Source organism: Marmota flaviventris, chromosome 8, assembly GCF_047511675.1.
Source record: "Marmota flaviventris isolate mMarFla1 chromosome 8, mMarFla1.hap1, whole genome shotgun sequence".
Lineage (NCBI taxonomy): Eukaryota > Metazoa > Chordata > Mammalia > Rodentia > Sciuridae > Marmota > Marmota flaviventris.
The window spans coordinates 120,415,700-120,442,162 of record NC_092505.1 but is presented as its reverse complement, the minus strand read 5'-3'; the positions used below and the strand labels follow the sequence as shown (position 1 = coordinate 120,442,162).

Genomic DNA, 26,463 nt, shown 5'->3' with positions numbered 1-26,463 from the left:
CCCGGACGGGCGCGGACCTGCACGGCCCGGGCGGCGGCGGCTGGGGAGGGGGCGCTGGCCCCGGGGCCGCGCAGGCGCTGCCACCAACCTGGGGCTGTCAGTGGAGGGCGAGTGCTGGTTCCGAGGGGAGGCGACGTCCTCCGGGGCCAACGGGCCGCACGCCGAAGCGGCCGTGGGAACGACTCATCCCTTTTCTAGCCCTGGGGCGGCGCTGGGGTCGGGGTCGGGGCCGATGGGGGCCCCGCCCCCGTCCCCTGGCCTGCCCCCTTCGTGGGCCGCGATGATGGCGGCCCTGTACCCGAGCACGGACCTCTCTGGCGTCTCCTCCTCCTCCCTGCCTTCCTCACCATCTTCCTCTTCGTCGCCGAACGAAGTGATGGCGCTGAAGGATGTGCGGGAGGTGAAGGAGGAGAACACCCTGAATGAGAAGCTTTTCTTGCTGGCGTGCGACAAGGGTGAGAGCCAGGCCCCTTTCTCCACCTCGGGACGCCCCTGCGCTCGCTCCTCTAGACCTCTCCCCTGCTGCAGCTTCGTGGGGCGCGCCCTCCCTGTTCCCGTGGCGGCCGCTGTCCCGCGCCACCTGCCCCGCGAGCGTGCAGCCGGCGGGCGGTGGGGTTGGGGCGCGCGCTCCGCGGGGTCTCTGCTGGAGGTGGCTTTGTGAATGATCTGGGCTAGGGTCAGAGCTTCCAGTCCGAAAATCCCCTGTCCTTCCCCTGAGATTCCTCCCACTCATGGGCTTTCACCTGGTGTGTGTGTGTGTGTGTGTGTGTGTGTGTGTGTGTGTGTGTGTTGGAAGATCCCTTCTTCTGTTAGCGTCTGCCGTCCAGTGACTTGGCCAGTGATGGTCGAATGGAATTAAGTTTCTCAGTATCTAGGTAGAGACACATGAAATAAAGACAGGTCTGGAGAAATTCTGCCTTAGTTCCCCAAAGTTTCTCGAAACTTAGGGAACATTGACCCTGAGTTCGTGCTTTTGGATAAAAAGGTTTATGGCTTCAGAGCCGCCTTTGGGAGATAGTAGTAGTGAAAAATAATTACAGGGCGAAAATACATGGAATATATTTAGTTTACTTTTGTTCTTAAAAAATTTATAAATAGGTCATTTTATGGCCATACGAAGAAGTCTTTTCACATAAACATGTTTTCGAGTGATGCATATAATAAAAGGAATAGGAAATTGATTGCCCTTACGCATTTTATTTCCTACATGAGGAGTATTGAAAATTTTGTTTCTAAATTTGTGCAGCTTGCTGTACAATGGCCATGCTAACTTCTTTAACTGTTAGAACTTTGCAGACTTCCAAAACAAACCCAAAGGGCAACTTACACTGTGGAAAGACTGCAGAAGATTTTTTAGTTTGTTAGCATAAATGACAACCTTCCTAACCTCTCTTATTGCTTTTTAAGAATTTATTTGCACAACTTTTTGAAAACACATTGACATATCAACAGTCCACCTATATCTGTCGTCAAGGTGTTCTCAGGTAGTAGTATTAGTATTATGGAAGCATTTGTTAAGGTATACCATAAATGCAACTATAAGTAGTCTTGGGATTGCAAAGAAATAGAGTATATATCTATATGTCACAAAAATTATGGTCTGTTGATTATGTAAAATTTTTGGTGTTGCTAGAGTGGCTTGCCTGAGTTCTCTTCCCTCAAAAATTTTGTGATAGGGAAAGGGAAAAGATTGTGTTATACTAGAACAAATTAAGTGGCCACTTCAGCTACCCTAACCTATTATGTTGTGGTTATTTTAAAGCAAAGAAAGTATGTCAGGAAACAGAATTTGATATTTCTGGAAAACTGAGGACAGAGAGATGTCATAATGAAATATGATGAGAGTAACTATTTGTAGTGTGTATTTTAGAATTATTGCATGACATGTCCTTAACAAGAATTTTAATTGATAACTGTTTAATAGCCTATCCACAGTAGCTGTTGAAGCATCTTGTCAGCTTCTGTTTTATAACATTAAGATTCTTGGAGAGATTTGGCTTTTGAGGATGAGTTGGAAATCAAATATGCATACCTTATCTCCCTATATACATTTTTTAAATATTAAATGAGAGATTAAGCAGGTATTTTCTGTTTCAGGTATATTGAAACAAGTTCTTGGGTTAGATTTAGAAAAATGGTATATTTCTTACCCGTAATTATGGTATACATTTATATTTAAAAATAAGTTCAAGTTATGGTAATTTTTTGTTTACAAAAAAGAATAGTGTATTTTTAGGTTTGAGTGTCAATATTTAATAATTAAAATTTTTTTTGTTACTCAAACCCAGTTTAAAAGTGAAAAATTTTCTGAGGTAGCTATAACTCTTACAATTATGTTAGAATTTCAGTAGACCAAGTAGCATACATTTACAAAAATGTATTGGGGTAGAATGCTCATGTTTTTCATAGATGATTTAATTTAATCCTCATAATTCCATGAATCAGATTTGTGTGTGTGTGTGTGTGTGTGTGTGTGTGTGAGTGTGTGTGTGTAGCTATCTGGCAATCACCACCATAATTTATCTGGTTATAGTTGAACAAATGAAAATCATTTATGTCAGAAGAGATATGCACATTTGAACTTAAGAGTTGGTAATTAAACTTGCTTTGTGTGGATATTTTATAAACCTTGATTTATGTATATTATTAATCTAATAAAGGTAGAAAGCAAGTATGCCACTTTTGTAGCACCAGAGCAAATCAACTAATGTCATTTCACAATCTTATTCTACATGTGTAAAATGTTTAAAATAATCCAATTGGGGAGAATCTAGGAATTCCTAAATTCCTAAAATTGTGTAGATGAGGTAGTTATGTAATGTTAGTAAATGGGTGGTCCTTTGAAAGGTGGGTACAGATTAAGGAGTAAACAAAGAAGTAGGAATAAGAAAAAAAAAAAAAGGAAAGGAAAAGACTTTATAACAGCTGGCTTTTAAGTAAATGAGTTCAATAGTTTTAGGCCATTGCCCATCCGGGTAGTAGCTACTATGACTGTTACTGATCTTCAGAGTGGGTTAGGTTCATGTCAGAGGTAACACTGGCTCTTTTGTTTTTGTAAAAAACTTAGAAGAAAACATTAATTAAAAGTTCCTGATCCAGCAATATGTCTGCCCCCACCCAATGAAATTCTCAGAAAGTACATTCATATTCTTTTTAGACAGAATTATACAATTCAGAGGTAAAGGCTAACTGAAACAAGAGCTGACTATAAATGTGTTGTTTTATTAAATAGTAGTGGTTCTCTCTGCCTATGTCTTTTTCCTCCCTCATTGAGAGTTACTATGGTAATGAACCTCTTTAAACCAGGTGAGTTTATGGTAGTCCGTAGGCCTACCAACTGGAAAAAAAAATTAATTTATGATTCATGTGAATTTTTCTCATTTAAAGTAATTGATTTTGGTACATATTTGTGAACAAGAACCCACATAAAGTCTTTAATTTGCTAAGATCAGTAATCAGTTCTTCCATGGAAGAAAGAGGTATGAAAGGATTCCATCTCAGCCAACTCTCCAGTGGTACTATTTTTGGGAAATTTAATTTTTATTTGAGTCAGAATTTCTTCTTGACATTTTAGCATGGGGCCAGAGAAAGAGTGGAAAGGGCAGAATTTCACTTCTATTCCCAGGCTTATCCTAGTTTGTATTCTGTCACATTTGTAGTATGTTTTCTGGGTTATAAGGAAGAATACTTCAATGATGGCCTTCCTACATAAATTGTGTGTACCGTTGGACTAGGGATACTTTTAAAATGTGCAATATTTCTGGTGAAATGATAAAAGCTGAGTTTAATTAACACCTTATATATTTAATGGGACTTTTTTATTTTAGCTATTTGAGAAGAGATTTTAAATGTGAGGTAGGAGGGTGGTGGGAGAGAAAACTGCAGAGGACTGGGTATTGATGAGAAGTTTTATGTTGGCAGGCAGCACCTAGTGTAAAGAGGTATGTGCTGTGAAGGAAGAATACTTTGCAGAAAGGAGAGGTAAGAGGGTACCTTAGGCATCATTCTACAAATATTTCTCAAATTGTCCTCAATTTGTAGCACTTTGGAATTTTGTATAGGAAAGCTTTTCAAATCACCAAAGTTTTAGATGTACTACTTAGGAAATGTTGCCATCAGGTATGGTTATCTTAATAAAATAATGTTATTTTAACAAAAAAATGACTCACTTCACCAGTGTCTTGATGGATAATTCATCTATAACAGATTCATTGAGCAACTAGCTGCCTCACAGTTGTATATACTGACATTTCTTTGCAGTGATCCTACAAGTATATTTCTTAATATTATTTTTACTTTGCTTCTCTTTTCTATGTCATCAAAATCCTCTTAGCATATTCCTAATTGTGTTAAGGCATTGGAAAAGTGTTATCAATAAATTACTGACCACATTCCTATGTTTTAAGATTGTTTTTCCGTTAGGAAGATGATCTCTTGTGCTATAGTGAGGAGCAGTACAAAGAAAAAAATATGTTGTGTATAATAGATCTGACTGAAGGGAAGTAGCAAATGCTTATTTTAACTTAAATGGCTTATATGCGATTTGGAAGGTAGGATATTTCTAGTATAGAGCAATCTCTTGGGCATTAATAGATAAATAGGATGGATTGATGAATAGATAGATAGATAGATAAATAGATAAACAAGCCAAACCCTTATAATTTCTATATTTCAAAGTTAAAGGGTGTTAAAAGAGGCAATTAATTGAATAAGTGTTGTAGCCTAAAAAGAAATATCTTCTTTACAGCTGATTCTATCAAATTTAGTGATACTGAGAAGTTTTAAGATCTAGGGTTAGTAATTTAATAGGTAATAAGAACTTTAAAAGTAATAAAGAAGTGATAGGTAGTGATTTTTAGGAGCCCAAATGAATGATCAAGACTAAAAGAATTCCAGCACCACCAATAATACTTAGAGATCCAGTAGAATTCCTTTTAATGCCAAAACATTTTCCTCTTAATAAAGTCTATTTTAAGCACAACTGGGAATATTTCAATTAGCATGTAATTGCCATACTCAGTTTGTTGTAGAAACTTGGTTTGAAAAGATTTAAATATTTTCTTTTTAGTTGTGGTTGCACACAATACCTTTATTTTATTTATTTATTTTTATGTGGTGCTGAGGATGGAACCCAGTGCCTTGCATGTTCTAGGCAAACACTCTACAGCTGAGCCACAACCTTAGCCCCTTTACAAATTTTTCGACAAATAAAATTATCCCACACTTTACTGCTAACTTAAATTTGGTTTATATAAAATTAAAACTGATCAACATTAATGGTCCCATTTCAGTAACAGTGAAATTTAACATCTTAATACCAGAAAATCAAATGAGATGTGCCAGTGAAGAAAGTTGCAATCACCTGTTCTCAATCAGTATTGTAACATTTCTTCATTGTATTGCTCAAGGGTTTATCACAGTTGGGCAAAGTGAATTTGTACAAAGGATCCATGAGATTTCTCTGGTATTTTATATACTATTTTATTTCTTTATTTTTTTAAAGAGAGAGAGAGGAGAGAATTTTAATATTTATTTTTTAGTTTTCGGCAGACACAACTTCTTTTTTGTTTGTATGTGGTGCTGAGGATTGAACCCGGGCCGCACATGTGCCAGGCGAGCGTGCTACCGCTTGAGCCACATCCCCAGCCCCACTATTTAATTTTTTTAAAATTGCCAGTTGGGATTCACTACATTGATTTCATGACTGCTAATGGTTTGCAAACTGTAGTTTGTAAAACAGTGGTCCAGAATGATCATAGTGGGTGAGCAGGAGAGTGGCACTGGTCTTATAAGGGCTTTGTAGGCAATAACGTGATAGAAAATCAGGAGGACTGAAAGCTATATATGCTTTGAAGTTTTAAAAGGAATGGATTGAAAAAGTATGGCTAGAACAGGGGCAATGCAAGATACGGCAAACTGTGGCCCACAGGACAGAGCCACCTGTTTTGTAAGGCTTGTGAACTAGGATTGGCTTTTACATTTCATATAGTTAATTTTTTTTAATTTAAAGAATTATTTTATATCACATGAAAATTCTGTGAAATCCAAATTTCAGTGTTTATAAACAAAGTTTTATGGGAACATATCCACATTAATATGTTTACATATGATCTATGGCTGCTTTTGTGCTAAAGGTGCCTGCTTGAGTCATTGTGATTAGGATGTCCTGGCCCCAGAGCCTAGTATATATACTATCTGGCCCTTTCTCAGAACAAGTTTGTGGATCCCCATAATGGAATGTAAAGTATTATTAAAATAATATAAAACTTCTCTAGGAAGAGAGTCCAGTGTGCATTTAACTCAAGTTCAGTTATTCAAAAGTGATTAGGTGTTTTAAAGAGAGACTCAAGGAATAGACAAGTGCACGTATGGGGGCTCAGTAGAGTGAGGAAAGTAAAACATTACGAAAAGCAGGAAGTGAAAGGTTGGTCTATGTGAAACCAATCTGGGTTTACTAACTGGTACTAAATGGAAGTTAGGCTTCTACTTCTCACCACAGCTGGGAACAGGGGTCCTGTTCAGGTAACTGTTGGCTGGAACAAATACTAAATTCTTTTGGCACCCATGAGTTTCCTTAGGCAGGCACTAAGGATCACAGTAACTTTGTTACTGTTTCCTTCAAGGCTTTATTGGCCAAGGTTGAGACTTGGTGGAGAAGAGAGCCCAGAGAAGCTTGACTTTGGTCAAGGGGAGAATCTTTTTCAGCAGATGTATCAGTTAAGAGGCCATTTCCTTGTCCAGAAGAAAGATAATGGATGAGTGACATGTACAAGAAAGATAATGGATGGGGATATGTAGATGAGTTATGTGTGATACTTTGGAGAGGGGACCAAGATGACTTGCTGTTGAATTGGCATACTCCCTATGGAATGGATTGAAGAAAGCCTTTTCCTTCACTGAATTCTTTGACAACCATCAAGTCAAAACACTAAACAAAGTATGTTGCATTTCCTTCTATAAATTTTCAAAAAACAAAAGATGAATGTCACTCTTGAAAGCAATTTCTGTTTAAAATGGAAATGCAAAATATATTTTTCTTATAAACACAGTCATGTTGAATTGTATCCCATGCTGTGTTAACTAGCTTCTTGCTGTGTATTTTAAGTTTCCCAACTTCTTTTATGTATACACTCATTCTAAAGTTAAAACTATTCTTCTCCTTTAACATGTAGTTCATCTTAAATGACTTGCAAACATAAACTTTGGAAATGAAGCAATATTTAAAAAGATAATGGCTGAAAACATTGAAGAATTAATCAAGGACAGAAATTCTTCTCTTAGAAAGCTTAGTGAGTCCCAAGTAGAAGTAATAATCCTCACCTAGACACAGAGTGATAACAAGGAAATACAGCTGAACTTTTATTTCTTAGTTACATTCTCCTGTTATTAAGACATTGACATAAATTCACCTGAGATAAGATTTTAAAATGTTATTTTCCAGTAATGGTCTGTTTGTTTGATCACTGTTGATTCAACTTGTGACTAAGAGCATAACTTTGTGTCTACTGTTTCTGTAATGGAGCTTTAGTGCCTAAATATTAATTTGTAGTAATATGGGGAAAATACTCTTTTGTGATTAGTTTTATTCTGGAGTGAATTAAGGAAATATATTTTCAAGAAAACTACTCTTTAACTTGTTTTGGAACATGTGGGAACTGTAAGATCATAGATTAAAAGTAACAGCAAATTTTATTTGAAATTAAAACAAAATCTGTTACCTTTCTTATTCACCCAGTTCCTAAGTCTTTTCTCTTTCTGTATCATAAAATCACATTTCTTTTTTCTTCTGATTTCTACTCTAATTGTAATGGTTCTCTGTTTCTTATTCATAGATTTTTTTAAGAAACAGACTATATTTACAAGTCACCTAAATGGTTTATTCATAAATAAAGTAAAATGAGGCGCTGTAATTGTGGCTCAGTGGCAGAGCGTTTACCTAGCACAGATGAGGTACTGGGTTCAATTCTCAGCACCGCATATAAATAAATAAAATAAAGGTCCATTGACAACTAAAAGACTATTTTTTAAAAAGTAAAATGAAACAACAAGCAACCCTCTTGCTTTCTTTCTCTAATTAGCATTCCTCTTTTGATTTCTTCCCCCTAATCCTGCTGTGTATTTTAAGTTTCCTAATTTCTTTTATGTATACATAAAAAGTAGGCCCTTGGTGAAAATAATTATTCTCATTTTTCCACATGGGTTAACTGTTTTGTTGTAGGCTACCATCAGTTAGAAGGCAGTCCATCTGCTTCTGACATATCAAGCAGTAGTTCTAGTCCTGCTTTAAGTTTTGTGATCTCAATGTTGCCTGGTCATTTAAAAGTTTCATCATTGAAGGGTGTGTGTGTGTGTGTGTGTGTGTGAGAGAGAGAGAGAGAGAGAGAGAGAGAGAGAGAGATGGGAGGAGAGGATTTTCAGGCAGTTTTACCTCTTACTATACATACACCATACTTACATATTCAAACTGCTTTTTCAAAAGTATGCTTTCCCTATAAAAAGTCTTTGTTATATTTCTAATTATTACTGAATCTCATTTTTAACCATTGTGATATATGAGTAAATGTGTATATAAATTTGAGCTATAAAACTTATTCTTTTAAACTTCTTATTTTTCTAGCTGCCAATCTCTATTTTGGGGTGTTCTTTGTTAAATTGTTTTACATATCTTCTACAAGCTTCTTTCCTTATAACCATCCAGGTCAGAATTTTAAACTAATAATTTTTATTTCATACTGCACAATAAAAAATTTTTTACTTACATTTTACATTTGCTATTGGTGTGATTGTTATTTTATCAAGATATAAGTTTTTACCTAGGAAATGTTCACATTTTCTGTGCACAATTTCTTATACTAAAATGAGTTTAGATATTTTAAGTCTTTTAATTCCACAAGCTAAATTATTCTTTACAGTCATTCTTATATTTCTTGGATATTAAATTATGTTTGTATATTGTTATTTAGGTGACTATTATATGGTTAAAAAGATTTTGGAGGAAAACAGTTCAGGTGACTTGAACATAAATTGCGTAGATGTGCTTGGGAGAAATGCTGTTACCATAACTATTGAAAACGAAAACTTGGATATACTGCAGCTTCTTTTGGACTACGGTTGTCAGGTACAAGGCTAGATAATTTTATCCAGTAGCTTCTAAGAAATGTTAGCTATACCATGTTTTTACCTTTCTTTCTAGTTTACTTTCTTCTTTTTATTTTCTTCCTTTCTTTTTCACTGTTTGTGTTTAAGCCACTAAGTAGTTTAAAGAAATCAAAAAATGACATTTTATGAAGAATAATTTTTTGAATTGGTTTGTCTTTTTCATATTAACTCTCATTTTCCCCTATATCCCATAGAGCTATATTAACATGAATCATTAAAGATGATTTTGTTTTTATTACCTGTATCAATCCTATTTTATTATTTACCTATATATAGGACAAATGTTATGAAGTGTTAGGAGGACAAGTTTTTATGTGCCCCATGTTATTTACAATCATGTGAATGAAATAGACTGGTTTACTCACTTCCTCTTTGTTTGAAATGTAATGTTTACTTATGTATGAAAATGAAGATTTTTTTAACTAAAAAAAAGATACCTTTCTGTTTGTCTCATATCAGTTCAGGTACAAAAGTAAGCATGTATGTAAATTTTGAAGAATTCAGTTTGGAGATGCTGAAAGGAAATTTAATAATAATATATTTTCCTTTCCTTTTTTGATTTGCTTCTGATGGGACTTAGCACATGGATTTTGGCTCTTTTTTTCCCTTAACTAGCACACATAGATATACTTTTTAAGTGGCATCAGAAAGCACTCACAGCATATTTTCTAAAGGCACATACATAGTCTGTATAATCTCTATTTTATCTATTCTAACATGGTACTGTGTATACATATATATTTGTAGAGTACAGAAATTGCTTACCCAGGAACTTCAGCTATCCAGAATACAACTAGGAATAAGAAAGAATAAATAAATACCTCTGACTAGCCAGAGTAGGTGTGATGAAGTTTCTAAATTAAGTTTAATTGTATGAATACTTCTGGAGCCCCCGTTCAAAATCTATTTTTTTTTCTCATTTTAGATTCCATGTCAACAGATTTAATTCTTAGTTTTCCAATCCAGAGAGAATTCAAGGGGCAATAGAAAGGGGGCGCTAGAACTACAATGGAACAAAATGAGACATGGTTCTTCTGGGATATTTTATAAAGAGGTCAATAGCATTACATTTCTATTCATCTCTTAGAGGAACTATGTATTAGAATGATAATTAAGGTTTATAACAATGGCATAGACTCAGCAAGAAAAAGTTAAATTATATTCAGTACCTATTGTTTTAGAAGAAAGAAGAATATATTTATGTAGTACTCATAAAAGCAGAAGATTTCCACCAAAATGGTTTCAATTTTAGTTGAACACTTAAAGGCATAAGCTTCAGTTATCTAGAAAATAAAGAGATAAAGAAATTCAGTCCCTGATAATTCTGGATAAAGAGGTATTATGGTTTAATAATTTTGTGTTTTTACATATATGGTTATATGTATATAATGATTCTGTACTTCATACATGTTTCTTTCACATTCTTGATCATATTCAAACATCACAGTTAACTTATATAAATGAAATCTTTTATAGATCAGAAAACTGAGGCTCATAGACTTTAATGAAATGCCCAAAGTTCTAAAATTATTAAATGCAAAACTAAGATTTGAATTTACTCTTCTGACTACAAATCCCATGCTCTTTCCAGTTCACAATCTCCTCACGAGGTTACCTCATTCTCATTCTATCAGTCAACAAAAGTTCAAGGCCTTTGCTTGTGTGTGATTGTGAAAATGAATAAGTAAAATATGGATTCTGCACTAAAGTATCTTCAAATGAATTAGACAAAGTGCATATGAATTATAAATCAACTAAATAATACAAAGATGTATTTGATAAGTTTTGAGTGGTAATAATGCTTTATTTTTATATGTTGTTTTACAGTTACAAAATGCTTTCTTGTGCTTATCTTGTGTTATATCAATGGTTTTCAACCAAATGATTTTGCCAAGGAACACTTGGCAATGTCTGGAGATATTTTTAGTTTCACAATTGGGGAGCAGATTACTAGTGGTATTTAGTGGGCAAAGTTTAGGATGTTGCTGAACATACTCCACCACAGAGGACAGCTACCACAAGAAAAAAAATTCTGACCCCAAATATCAATAGTGCCATTCTTGAGAAAACCTATTTTATACTTAAACTCTTGAGGCTTAATATAAATATTTTAGAAATATAGAAAAGACAATGATCACTATGTATGGAAGCTATCATTAAGTAGTGTTTCATTGGAAGAGTATCAGTTGAGCGTAGCCTTGAAATATTAGTGTTGCTAACACTTATGTAGCACTACACCATGAGTAACCTTATATATATTCACTTACTTAATCCTCTCAACAGCCCTAGGAGGTAGATACTACCATTATCCCTGACTTACAGAGGAGGAAACTGAGGCTCAGAAAGATTAACTTGCCCAAATTTATTGTATATGATAGACCTGGCTCCGTAGTCTGTGCTCTTACCTATTACCCTAATCTACTCTCAAATATTTCTAGGTGGATAAGGAACAAAGGATGTATAGAAGGACATAAGTAAAGATATGTGCAATGTATATTCTTGAGACAGCTTTTTGGAACAAAATATTTGGGTTGCAAAGTAAAGGGAATTATCAGGAAAAGTAACTAAAAGAAAAACTGATGAAAAAGGCCTTTTATCCTAGACTGAGGAATCTGGGTTTTATGTAATAGATAGTGGGGTATCATTAAGTGATTTTAAAGAAGGGTATGCTATGTGTCCAGTAGTATTTTAGAAAGTTAAATCTAGTGATCGAATTTAGTATAGATTAGAAAAGTGGAGAAGGGTGTAGCCTGTGTGAGCAGTTATGTAGTAATTCAGATTTGAAGATGTTAAAACTAAACTAGAAAAGTGGCTCTAAGAAGAATAGTTACTACAAGAAGAATTAAGACAAGACAGATATTAGAGATCTTTGAAAGATTTCTTGAGTGTTTAAATCTGGAGGGGAGAAAAGAGGAGTTGAAGATTACTTGAAAATCTTAAACATGGATGACTGAAAGAAGGATGAAAGAAAACTAGCAAGTTGAGAAATCAGGCTTGGTGCAAAGGAAAATGACTTCTGATTTTATGGTTTTAGCCTTATCTATTTGAGGACTATCAAGCAGTTCCCAGCAGTCACAGGTGAAGATTTGTATCTCTAGGGACAGGTTTAGATAAAGAGAGAAATGTAGGCAATCATAGGCATTCAGATGACCATTGATGTTACAAGCAAAGGTCTGCTGCAGACTTATTCTTAGGGAGGCCTACATTTAATAAAGGGCATTTGAAGTAAAGGGTTTCATTAAAGGGGACCAGTGAATAATTGAAGATGTCAGGGGCAGTTGAGATAGTACGAAAGGCAAAGAAAAGAATTTTTAATATGTTGCTTATAAATCAAGGAAAATGAGGAGATAGAAATGGGAATTGGATTTTGAAAGTATGGGTTGGGTAGAATTAGAGAAAATGATGCATGTTGATTTGAGAAGTTTGACACATGAAAGGAAGAAGAAAAGGTGAGTGATAAGAGATAAGATCAAGTTAAGTTAGCAAAGAGCAAGGAACAATTTAAAGTTGTGAGAGGTGGGAGTTGGAACCAGTATTTTTTTTGAGGGGTGGGCAGGTTGGAAGTTCCAGGGATTGAACCCAGGGGCACTTGGCCACTGAGCCACATCCTCAGCCCTATTTTGTATTTTATTTAGAGACAGGATCTCACTGAGTTGCTTAGTGCCTTGCTTTTGCTGGGGCTGGCTTTGAACCTCGCAATCCTCCTACCTCAGCCTCCCAAGCCACTGGGATTACAGGCAAGCGCTACCACTTCCATCCTGGAACCACTATTTTTGCCAATGGAGGACCATGGTCTTATAGAAGATTGGAGAACATTAACTAGAATACTAAGTTGGAAAATTAGGTTTGGAAAGGAAATAACTAGCTTCTTACCCCAAGTTTAGAGGAAAGAGTATGGGAATTGTTGAAAGACAAACTCTAAGGTGAGAAGGAAGATAGGGACCTCATAAATACATAATGACATTTGTATTGAAGCTATTTTAATAAGGAATTGTCAGATGTCTGAGAAAGTGGGAAACAGCTAGCAAGGATATTTTGTATTCTTGTATATATTTTGAAAAGAATTTAAAATACTTTTCCTTCATAACAGCCACTATTTATCAAATAACATATTGTTTGTACAGAACAAATCAATGGTAACTCCTTATTTACATGACATTTTTATACAAATAAATATTTTATAGCTGAAGCTTATCCTTTTAAGCATTGAGATACATAATATAAATATTCTTTACTAAGTAGTATATCTGAATATAATTTAACTATAATACCATAAATTGGAATAATTGAGAGTGTAATCATTTTACTTTGCTTCATATGGTCTAAAACTATTAACATGTTTGTCGCTATGTCAGATGTCTTCAGACTGCTGTGTATTGACAGAGATTTTGCTACACTGCTATTTTATTTATTCACTAGCCAACCCTTCTCCCCTTTGTTGATTTTAACCTAGCTGTTCCCTTATGCAGTAAAGATCTGAAGGATACTTGGGAAAGCCAGATATCCATTATTTATAGACAACTCTAAGACTGCATGCTTATACCTATACCTGTTTCTTCTGGGCAGTAACGCTCATGAAGTTATTTGTGACAACTCAGTAAAAGTTTGTGTGTGTGTGTGTGTGTGTGTGTGTGTGTTAAGTTGTGGCTGGATCAATGGCTATGTTTCAAATGGTTGAGATTGCCTGGTATTTGATTTTGAGAGCAACTATAATAATTATTTTATGGTTGAAATTTAAAACCACAAATGAAATATTTATTAGTAATGGTACAGGGTTCTTTTTTGTTTGTTTGTTTGTTTGTTTAACTTAATATGCTAAAACTGAAGAAAAATGTTTACAAAGTAGAAGAATAATGCTAAGACTTGAAGTCAAGGGCTGTATAGCCCAATGAACCCTAATTTATTTATTTATTTATTTTTTACATGGTGTTGAGATTGAACCCAGTGCCTCACACATGCTAGGCGAGCACTCTACCACTGAGCCCCAACCCTAGCCCCAACCCTAAAATTTTTAAAGGAAAAAAATGATGGATTAAATTTCACATTTGGGTAGGAAGTTTTTTCTGAGAGAGAACTTGGGTGATTGCTAATGTTGAATGGGGACTTCAGCCCTTTCTTCCTATGTATAGTACTATTTTTCAATGTCCAGGTAAAGTCTGTCATTTTTAGCTCTATTTTTGACATTTGGATAAAGTGGATAAAAGCTTTATTCTTTTCAGCTATGAAGAACTATTAAAGGTCTGATATAATTTCATTCTCCAGAGCAATAATGTTGATTTATTTAAATAGTAAAGATTATTACAGTTAAAAATGAACAGATTGAAAATAACCAGGGCATTTTTAAAAATTAAACATTATTTATTCCCATGTTTTCCTTTTGTCTTTATGGTTTTCCTTAAATAAAAAACCCAAAGAAAGCAAATTCTGTTGTCATGGTTGCCAAAAGGACTACAGACTGTTACAGAGAATCAAAAAGTTCTTATTTCCTGTGAATCTGTTGACTTTTCCTCCTGTCAGAAGTGGGTCTTCACAATGAGCTCTAGGTTGAGAGTAGAACTATAAAATCACTTCTTTTTCCTGCCCTTTATATGCTTTGGCAACTTAAAATTCTTTGGGTTTATACTTGATGATAGTTACTATTAATGCCAAATTTGTACAACTTCTTTCAGCCATGTATGTTTCAAAGATAAGAAAAGAGTGCTCTCCCCTTTAGAACTTTTTTACTTTGCCCTGTTCTCATGATTGCATTGACAATGATCATTTTTGTTAGATTGAACATAATTCTTTGCCTGTAGTAATGGTTCCTATCAATAATCTATAGATTTGGAACATTAAGATTTTTTTTTTTTTTTTGGTCTGCAGTTCAAGAGTAAAGGTCTTGAAAAAAATTTATCCAACTTTAAATACTGCATGGATCAGCACTACTCCGCTAGTAATCCCTTTGATTAAGCATTCCTTATTTTATCAACTCGTGCATTAAAACCAGAACAGACAGTGTGTATTGTAGTACACAGAAGTACTGCTAAGGAAAGCACATGTACTATTTGTACAGTTTTAATTTTTGCAAATTCAGTATTACTGTATATAATACAGTTTAAATTTTAAAAAATAATTTTATTTATGAATTAGTAAAAAAATAAATAGTTTACCTTTTTATCTTCCATTTTCTTTTTTTAACTTTTTTTTTTTTGAAGTCCGCAGATGCACTTTTGGTGGCAATCGACTCTGAAGTAGTGGGAGCTGTTGATATACTACTTAATCATCGACCAAAACGGGCATCAAGACCAACTATAGTAGTTAGTACTCTTAAATATTTATTAATTTGGATTTTTAAGCCAAAGTAGATCTCCTGCTCCATTGCCATTTTTTTTCTTCCCCCAAATTTGTTTCGGTTTTTTAAAAAGTAGATTTTTTTCACTTGTAAAGTATTACCTTAAAGTAAATAGACATTTGCAATAATAATTAGTATTGCTTTCAGGAAAACTTTTTAAAATTAATTGACATTCCCATAATTTTATTATAATGGACACTTTTAGTCTAGAATATTCTGCAGGTAATGTTGAAAATATAGGCTAATTTCTAGATAGACTTAAGAATTAAATGTACACCATAAAATTATTCAGTGAAACTATAAAACTGGAAGACAATGTAGATGAATATTTAACTGATTAGGAGTAAAAGGATTTTTTTTTAAAGCATAAAAATAATGGGCAAAAATTACAGTGGAACAGTCTTTGGCTGTTATATACATTAAATTGATGGAATCCAAACATTAGGCAAAATTTAGAAAATGATGGAAAACTGGCAAAACATACTTGCAGCAAATATCTCAAATTAGTAATCTTTGTTTTAATATTAGATAAATTAATGGAAGACATCAAATCATATTACAAAATGACAAAAAATTCATAAAAATAAAAATAAAATGTTAAACCTTACTGATAATCAAATGTGAGATACTAATTTTTGCTTATTAAATTACAAAAAAATCCCCCTTTTTTTTTGAGATAGGATTTCACAATGTCGCCTATGCTGGTCTTGAATTTGTGGGCTGAAGCAATTCTTCTCTGCAAGCCTGCCTAATGAGTAGCTGGGGCTACAAGCATGTACTTAGCAAATATTTTTAATGATAATCATTGATGGCAAGGGAGAAGTAGAGGTTTATGTGCTGGTGGAGGTATTTTGGAAAACATTTTGGCAAGATGTGTCATAAACAAGAAAGCTGTCATATTCTTAGTGTTTTCTCCTCTAGAAATCTGTGAAGGATATGGTTAAAAAAATGGATAAAAATGTTGATTACAGCTTTATTTATAGCAGTGAAAAGCAATGCAAGGTAACACAAGTTTAAACATTCTAAAAATAGCTCAGTGGTAAGGGCTTGCTATGAATGTGGGAGACCCCGGGTTTGATTCCCAGCACCAGGGTGAAGAAAATAAACATCTTAAAAGAAGATAGGAAATGTGAATAATTATGTGTACACACAGTGAAATATGCAGTCATTAGAATGCTATTTTAAAAAGAATTTTTTGAGGGGCTGGGGTTGTGGCTCAGTGGTAGAGCACGTACCTAGCAAATACACATGCGAGGCCCTGGGTTCGATCCTCAGCACCACACAAAAATAAATAAAATAAAGGTATTGTGTCCAACTATAACTAAAAAATAAATATTTTTAAAAAGAATTTTTTGAAATATGTAAATTTATGATGTATTAAGTGGGAAAAAATGGGGATAATGAATTATACATGTTATTTGATCCAATGTTAAAAATACTGAATAAAAGACTATCTAAATGTAGCAAAATTTTCATCTCTTGTTGCTTGACCAAATTAAGTATATTTTTTCTTTAAAATATTTTCTTTATTGCTGTTTAATTAGGATAGCATTAATAATCAGATAAATACTAATTTAAAAATAAGATATATATTGTACATCAAGTTTTTAAATTGTATCATTTATTATTTATGAGGGCAAAATGAAACAGTTTAAATAACTGCTGGGAGTATAGATAGGTTATATACAGAAGAAAAATAATGTTTTAAGAAATAATTATAAATTTGTAGCAGACTATGTGCCATGATCTGAGAACTGTAAGAAGCTCTGCCAAATTTCATCCTTTATCATAATTGAAAATTTTTACTTTCATTTAGACTTATAAGAATGTGACTTTCTGGGTTGGTGGTGTAGCTCAGTGGTAGAGGTTTGCCTGGCATATACAAGGCCCTGGGTTCAATTCCCAGAGCCACAAAAAATAAAACATCTAGTTTAAGTAGTGGTAAGAAACTAACAGGAATAAAGAAAAAAGAACTAAGACTATAGTCCCTATCCAAAGGACCAGAAATATCTGGAATCCTATTGAATTTTCTGCCATTTATCTTAAAGTTACTATCATATTTTGGTCTACCTGTTATTCCTAGCCTTTCAACCCATTTCCTTTCTTGAGTGGCAATGTGGAGTGGAGTGCACTAAATATTGAAACCCCTAACTAGTATTATCTTATCACTGTTACCACTGTCAGTTAAATCTTAGAGTTGCATGACTTTGGCAGTCCTCACCTAATCAGTGTGAAAACACTGTCTACTCCAACAAATGAAGGTTATTCAGTCTTTATCTAAATACTTCCAGTGTCAGCAAGATCATATTTAATAGCCCTATTCTGCCAGATAGACAATATTAAATTTTTTTTATATTTTATTTTACCACTTCAGTGAATTCATTCTCTATTCTTGACTTGTCAAAATTTTATTTTCCCAATTGGCTTTCAAATACAGGTTATTTGATAATACATAGACTTATGTTACAAACAATGAACTTATGGATATTAATCTTATGCATGTCTTAATAGTGTTTTTCATATAGTTAAATGTTGCATAAGAAGCATGAGGACCACTTTTCTCTTAGGATTTTTCTGTTAGGACTAAATATAATTTTCTTCATGGCCAATAATGCAGTAAGAGGGAAAATGGTTAATTTTAGGTTTCTCTGTAATTGTTAAATTCATTAATTTGAAGTCTTCAATAAGTAATTGGGAAGTGTCCGTACAAACTATTCATAAAAGGGGAAAAACAAAATTTAAAAAGTATATTGTAAAACATTAAAATTTACCAGTAATCAAAGTAAAGCAAATTAAAATTTCATAATGATGTTTTTCATTCATAAATTATAATTTATCTAACTTACCCAGCACTGGTGAGTAAAACTTTAGAGTAAAATGAATACTTTTTAAATATTATTGGTAATATAAGCTACTAAAAGAACTGTGATATTAATCATTAGGAGTGTCAAAACTGTTCATGATCTTTAGATCTATAATTCCACTTTGTGTTGGAGTGTCTGTGTTAATGAGATAATCCTAAATTTGCAAAAACCTGTTTTCATAAAGATGTTTGTTATAGTGTTATTTAAATTAGCAAAATATCTTGAACATAGTCTATGAACTTCCTTAAATTGCATGTAAAATTATGAACATTAATTTTTTTCCTTGAAGATCCTGGGGTATAGCTTTATAAGATTATTAAAAATTGTCCTTGATCTTTGAAAAAGTAAGAATTGTGGTTTTTAACTACTGGTGTTTAGCATACCTATTATTTATTCAAAAGATGTCTTTTAGAAAGGGGTGTGATAGAGAAAGGACTAGAAGGAAATATTGTACTGTAAAATGTTATTTGGATAGAAGGAATATAGGTATTTTTATTCTTCTTTCTGCTTTTCTATATTTTTCAGATATTTTATATTGAGTGTACACTACCTTTACAATGTTAATAAAAATTACCAAAATGTGAACTTGATCAGCTTACCCTGGATCAAACAGCTCTCAGGGAAACCTCTGCGAAAAAGTGAGAAGTATTGGAAAGAATATACAATAGTCATAAAATAGTCAACCTTTTTATTTAACCTTGATCCTTTGATTACTAATATTTTTTTCCTCATTTCATGTCATCCTCAGGCCCCTGTGCCCACGAATTAGAAGGAGCTCAGGCTCCTGGTAGTACAGACCTGGATTCTGATCAGCACCCTGCCACTCCATTGTGTGGCTTGGGCACATTAACTTCTCTGAGCCTCAGTTTCTTCATGGGGATTAATTATGCTCAGTTTTATAGGCTACTGTGAGGATTAAATGAGATGATAAATGTAATGTGCTAATAGTTCCAGGACTCATTAAATAGTAACTGTGATCGATAGTGTTTTTGTGCATTTGCAATAGGAAGTAGTATAGGTAAAGAACTATACAGAATGAAGAGTGCTTCCTATTCTTTTCAAGTAGCTTCATTGCTATCAGTGTGACAAGCTTTGTCATAAAGGTGGAATTTTTAATTTTTCTCATGCATTTGTACTCTGTTTTTAACATTTCTGTTTTTTCATTATATTCTTTTTCTAAAATTCTTACTCTTTTTCCTTCTCATGCATGTTCTATAGTCTTGTAAAAATTAAATACTTTTTTCTAAGGTATTTGTCTAGTTAGCTTTACTTCTTTTTTTCTTAGAAAATAGAACTCTAGTTATATGAATGTTTCCTACTGAAGACTTTGTCTGTTATGATTATACTCCATTTATTAACTGAATTAAGTTTTGAGGTTTCAAAAAATGTAGTCCAAGTATAATGCTTATCATATTCTTTAAAATAATTACTAAGTTCTTTGTGCCTTCCTATTTTTTTTCATTTCATTCTTCAGATAAATATTTTTTGAAGTCACAAATAATAACTTTTGGACATTTATATAAATATTTTTCAGAAACTAATGGAACGAATCCAGAATCCTGAGTACTCAACTACTATGGATGTCGCACCTGTCATTTTAGCTGCTCATCGTAACAACTACGAGATTCTTACAATGCTGCTAAAACAGGACGTTTCTCTACCCAAGCCCCATGCAGTTGGCTGTGAATGTACATTGTGTTCTGCAAAAAACAAAAAGGATAGCCTCCGACATTCCAGGTTAGAAAATTAAGATTTTGGTAAATAAATGTGTGATTTAGTAAGATATGTATCAGTGATGTTGGGGGTTTTGTTTGTTTATTGTTTGGTTTTTATTTTAATATTCTTTTTATGCAGCTTTTAAGAAATGTGATGCTCTATGACTTATGGAAGCCATACTTCTAGCTCTGTTGCTCACTGAGTTCTGAATTTTTCAGAAATTTTTACCAAATGCTGTCATGTTCCCGGGCACTTAAACACTCAAACCTGCCCACCCAGGGACACCACGTTGGACGTGACTAAAACACTCAGGGGTCTTTTCAAGTAGCTTCATTGCTATCAGTGTGACAAGATTTGTCATAAAGGTGGAACTGGGCTGCGTGAAATAACCACACAAGAGACAGAAATACCTTTTTCTTTGGGGGTGCTGTGACGGCTCCTCTGACCTTAAGGGTCTGCAGAGAGAGAGAGAGTGTGAGCATGTGCTGACCCTTTTTATTGAGGAGAAGCCACTCAAATGAGGCAAGAGGTCAGGTTTCAGGGGACTGAGTCTAGGATGTCTGCTGTCAGCAGGTTGACTGACAGCTAGGAAGGCCACACCCAAGGGCAGAGTAAGAGAAGGGGACACACAAAGGGCGTTTCCATGGAACATTCTGTCCCAAACAGGGCAAGGGGTAATATCACAAAGGAACAGGTGAGCGTAGCTCCGTCCCTGGGGATGTAGGAAGGCACACCTACGCATGAAGACACATTTGCGTTTTCTCTACCCTCAAGATCAGGGCTACAGTCTTCGGTTACTTAGAGCAACCAAATCACAGGCTGACCAACAGTGCCTCAGCTGACAAGGAGGGAAAGCAAATGCTGGTCATATGCTATATCAGCCTCCCACAAAATGCTAAATAATTAAGAAAATTCTTCAAATTAAGAATAAGGTTTATCTCATGCTCTCGAGGGAAGGGGTACTATTTGCTTTTTAGAATTATAGTTTATTAGTTCAAGAGAATTTCCAAGTTGTAAATAGTTATCACTTTCTATCTTATTTATTTTTAAAAAACACAACTATTGGGGCTGGGGATGTGGCTCAAGCGGTAGTGCGCTCTCCTGGCATGGCATGCGTGCGGCCCGGGTTTGATCCTTAGCACCACATACAAACAAAGATGTTGTGTCCGCCGAGAACTAAAAAATAAATATTAAAAAAAATTATTTCTCTCTCTTTAAAAAAAAAAAACACAACTATTTCCTATCTAAATATTTGACCTGTTATGCCTCTCAGAAAATATTCAAGTCTTTATTTTTTCACTATTCATCATCTCTTCCCATTTCTCCAATTGAAATATTAAGAACAATGGAGGAGGGGTTGATTTTAAAAAGTACCTACCTTACCTGTCTTGAACAGGTTGAGGAAGATCACACACATGGATATGTTGTCTAAGATGTCTGGTTCTGGACTAGATTTTGGAACTAATTTTCAGCATAAGCCTTTGCGATAGTTTAGGTATAGTTTTTCCCTACCAAAACACATTGGAATTTGATTCCCGAGTAGTGGTATTCAGAGGTGCCTTTGAGAGGTGATTAGGTCAGTGTCCTCATGAATATATTAATGTCTTTTTCAATAGACTGGGTTAGTTCTCTTGAGACTGGATAAGTTCTTGTGATAATGAATTAGTTCTTACCAGAACATACCTGGAACCACCTTTCAGCCTTTCTCACATCTGTCCTTTCTTCTGCATATACCTGCTTCTTTCCACTATGAAACTGAGCTGAGCAGATGCACTCTTGGAATTTCAGATTTGTGAACCAAAATAAACCCCTTTTCTTTGTAAATTATCCAGTTTCAGATATTCTGATATAGCAATGGAAAGTGATATTATTTTTTATGTGTAATTAAACATAATTAGTTCTGTTTCATGGTTGCCAAAATATTTAGATTGAACCATATGAAATTACTGTTTTAAAAGTACTTCAGACTTAACATAATTAATTATTGTAATTTATTATACCCCTTACGTATATATGCAAATAATAACTAAATATAGTTGATATAGTGTCAAGTTTAACATCTACTTTGCAAAATAGGTCTGAAAGTCCTAGGCAGCCTGTTGACAAACTTTTTTTTAAAGAGAGAGAGAGAGAGAGAATTTTTTTTTAATATTTATTTTTCAGTTTTCAGCGGACACAACATCTTTGTTTGTATGTGGTGCTAAGGATCAAACCCGGGCCACACGCATGCCAGGCGAGCGCACTACCGCTTGAGCCACATCCCCAGCCCAACAAACTTTTTTAAGTCAAGGATTGTCGTATACAAAATAAACTTTAACCTGCAAACCCTCTTCCCTCACTTCTTCCTCACCTTAAAAATAGGTTTCTATTGGATTGATAGTCACAAATCAATAAATTGAAAAAGTCACCTGGAATCAATTTAAGTTCATTTTCAGAGGTATAACTAGAAGTGTTTTCTGTTTTACAAAAACATTTATGTTTCTCTTTGATAAGACTTGGTTGATAGCTATGGCTATACCACTTTACTTTCTACTTTTTTTTTTTGAGGGTTATTTTTTAAATTTTATTTTTTATATTGATTTTATTTTTTAAATACATGACAGTGGAATGCATTACAATTCTTATTACACATATAGAGCACAATTTTTCATATCTCTGTATATAAAGTATGTTCACACCAATTCATGTCTTCATACATGTCCTTTTAATGATGTCTATCACATTCCACCATCATTGCTAATCCCCTGCCCCCTCTGCCCTATCTAGAGTTTGTCTATTCCTCCCCTGCTCCCCCTCCCTATCCCATTATGGGTCTGTCACCTTACATCAGAGAAAACATTTGGCACTTGTTTTTTGGGGATTGGCTAACTTCACTTAGCATTATTTTCTCCAACGCCATCCATTTACCTGCAAATGCTATCGTTCTATTTTCTTTTATTGCTCAGTAATATTCCATTGTGTATATATGCCACATTTTTAATCCATTCATCTACTGAGGGGCATCAAGTTTGGTTCCAAAGTTTAGCTATTGTGAATTATGCTGCTGTAAACATTGATGTGGCTGTATCCCTGTAGTATGCTGTTTTTAAGTCCTTTGGGTATAGAACGAGGAGAGGGATAGCTGGGTCAAATGGTAATTCCATTCCCAATTTTCCAGGAAATCTCCATACTGCTTTCCATATTGGCTGCATGATTTTGCAGTCCCACCAGCAGTGTATGAGTGTGCCTTTTTCCCAAAATCCTTACCAACACTTATTGTTGTTTGTCCTCATAATAGCTGCCATTCTGACTGGAGTGAGATGAAATCTTAGAGTAATTTTGATTTGCATTTCTCTAATTGCTAGAGATGTTGAACATTTTTTCATATATTTGTTGATTGATTGTATATCATCTTCTGAGAAGTGTCTGTTCAGGTCCTTGGCCCATTTATTGATTGGGTTATTTATTTATTTAAAAAGAAGATTTATTTTATAATTTAATTTTTTTTGAGAGAGAGAGAATTTTTAATATTTATTTTTTAGTTTTCAGCAGACACAACATCTTTGTTTGTATGTGGTACTGAGGATCGAACCCTGGCCGCACACGCCAGGCGAGTGCACTACTGCTTGAGCCACATCCCCAGCCCAGATTGGGTTATTTTTTTTGATTTTTTTTTTTTTTTTTGCTTAGATTTTTGACTTCTTTATATACCCTCGAGATTAGTGCTCTAACTGTTATGTGAAGGGTGAAGATTTGCTCCCAGATGTAGGCTCTCTATTTACCTCACAGATTGTTTCTTTTGCTGAGAAGAACCTTTTATTGATTCTTAATTTTAATTCTTGTGCCAAGGAGTCTTATTAAGGAAGTTGGGGCTTAATCCCACACGACGGAGATTAGGGCCTACTTTTTCTTCTATTAGACGCAGGGTCTATCGTATAAATTTTCCGCCTTTTAAAAACTTTCTACTTTTCGAAAAATACTTTTAGGGGCTGGGGTTGTACCTCTGTAGTGGTAAAGTGCTTAGCACAGGCTGTCAATGACCATCAATTACATGTCAGCAATTCCCTCTCCAAATTTCTGATTATACAAATTACATTCAAGTTTGCCCTCCTTTGTCATTCAGTTGCCTACATGTTATTAATCTTGCCTCATTTACTCCAATTCTTTTCATGGTTGCCAAAATATTTAGATTGAACCATATGAAACTACTGTTTTAAAAGTACTTTGGACTTAACAGAATTACATCTTTCCATATTTGTATATTGGTGTGAATGAAACCAGCACTCCAAAAAGTTACATAGAACATAATCACCTAGCTTAATAGGGCCTTAAAAAAGTCTTCTTTAAGATGTGGAGACTGATGACTGTAGTAGTGTATACTTTTTAGTAAATATCACCACAACCCAGTATTGTAATATTTTCATCACAGAAAGAAGTTTTCTCGGCCCATTTATGGTCAGTCCTTTCTTCCATCCCTATCTCCAAGAGATTTTCTTTTTGTATAGTTTTTCTTATTCTAGAAATTACATATAAATAGAATCATGCAAAAAGTTGACTTACATCTCTGTATTCTTTTACTTAATATATTTTTGAGGTTCATCCGTACCATTGCCTATATCAATATTTATTTTTTAGTGTTGATTATTACTCCATTATATAGATAACATGGTTCTTGTTCATTCGTTTATCAACATTTGAGTTGTTTCCAATTTTTAGCAGTGAACATTGACATACAGGTTTTTATGTGGACATATTTTTATTTCTATTGTGTAGATATCTTGGAGTAGAATTTTTGGATTGTATAGTAATTATAAGTTTAACTTTTTAAGGAACTGTCAAATTGTTTTTTAAAATGTTTATATCCTTTTACATTCTCATTAGCAAATATGTATGATGATTCTAATACTGCTGAATATTCACCAACAATTGATACTGTTAGTCTTTTTGATCATAGCCATTTAGTATCTACACGTACTTTCACCTTATGATTTTAATTTGCATATCTCTATGTCTTATGATGTCAAACATATTATGTGCTTATTTTTAGTTAGCTTATCCTCTATTTGAATCTTTAGCTCATTTTTCAGTTGGGTTGTTTGTCTTCTTGTTGTTATTGAGTTCTAAGAGTTCTTTCTGTACTGTGGGCATAGGTTCTTAAACAGATACATGTTTTACAAATTATTTTTCCCAGTTCATGGCTTGTCTTTTCATTTTCTTTATGGTATCTTTTGAGATGCATAATTGTTCATTTTGATGAAGTTTATTTTTCTTTTATGAATTACGTTTTCAGTGTCATAGTTATGAAATATTTGCCTAACTCAAGGTCACCAAGATTTTCTCTGGTTTTCTTCTAAATCTTTATAGTTTTAGGATTTATAGTTAACTATATGAGTTTTTGAGTAAATTTTTGAGTATATATGAAATAAGGATTTTTATAATATCCCACCATTTACTACAGCACTATTTATTGAAAAGGTCATTTTTCTTATTTTGAATTATCTTCACATCTTGGGAAATCATTTGAATTGATACATGTGGTTTTATTTCTAGACTCTGTTCTTATTCATTGATATATACATCTGGGTTTAAACGAATATCACTCTGGTAGTTATGGCATCCTTATTGTAAATTTTATTTTTTCCATACTTTTTATTTATTTATTTTTTATTTGAATTTGTTATATATGACAGCAGAATACATTACAATTTATATTACACATATAGAGCATGATTTTTCATATCTCTGGTTGTATACAAATTATATTCACACCTTTTGTGTCTTCATACATGTACTTAGGGTCATGATGTCCATCTCATTTCACCATCTTTTCTACCCCCGTACCCCCTCTTTTTCCCTCCCACCCCTTTGCCCTATATAGAGTTCATCCAATCCTCCCATGCTCCCCCTCCCAACCCCACTATGAGTCAGCTTCCTTATAATAAAGAAATGGCATTTGGGTTTTGGGGATTAGCTAACTTCACGTAGTATTAAACTCTAACTCCATCCATTTACCTGCAAATCCAATGATTTTATTCTCTATTGCTGAGTACTATTCCATTGTGTATATATACCACAGTTTCTTTTTATAAATTTTTTTAATATTCATTTTTTAGTTTTCGGTGGATACAACATCTTTATTTTATTTTTATGTGGTGCTGAGGATAGAACCCAGCACCCCGCACATGCCAGGCAAGCGTGCTACCGCTTGAGTCACAGCCCTAGCCCCACAGTTTCTTTATCCATTATCTACTAAAGGGTATCTAGGTTGGTTCCACAATTTAGCTATTGTGAATTGTGCTGCTATAAACATTGATGTGGCTGTGTCCCTGTAGTATGCTGTTTTTAAGACCTTTGGGTATAGACTGAGGAGTGGGATGGCTGGGTCAAATGGTAGTTCCATTCCCATTTTCCAAG

General features: G+C 34.2%; 1 protein-coding gene across 2 annotated transcripts in view; it reads left to right on the top strand.

Moving 5' to 3' along the window:
- Positions 1-265: 265 nt before the first annotated feature.
- The window catches only part of Trpc1 (transient receptor potential cation channel subfamily C member 1), an 80,837-nt gene continuing 54,639 nt past the window's right edge, over positions 266-26,463 (top strand). The window contains exons 1-4 of one of the 2 annotated variants that reach the window (XM_027933908.2): positions 281-455; positions 8,964-9,118; positions 15,354-15,455; positions 19,889-20,091. In XM_027933908.2, the coding sequence (XP_027789709.2) occupies positions 281-455; positions 8,964-9,118; positions 15,354-15,455; positions 19,889-20,091 (635 nt within the window). Of the gene's footprint in view, positions 456-8,963; positions 9,119-15,353; positions 15,456-19,888; positions 20,092-26,463 lie in introns of both variants that reach the window. The other variant, XM_027933909.2, reaches the window with a different exon arrangement.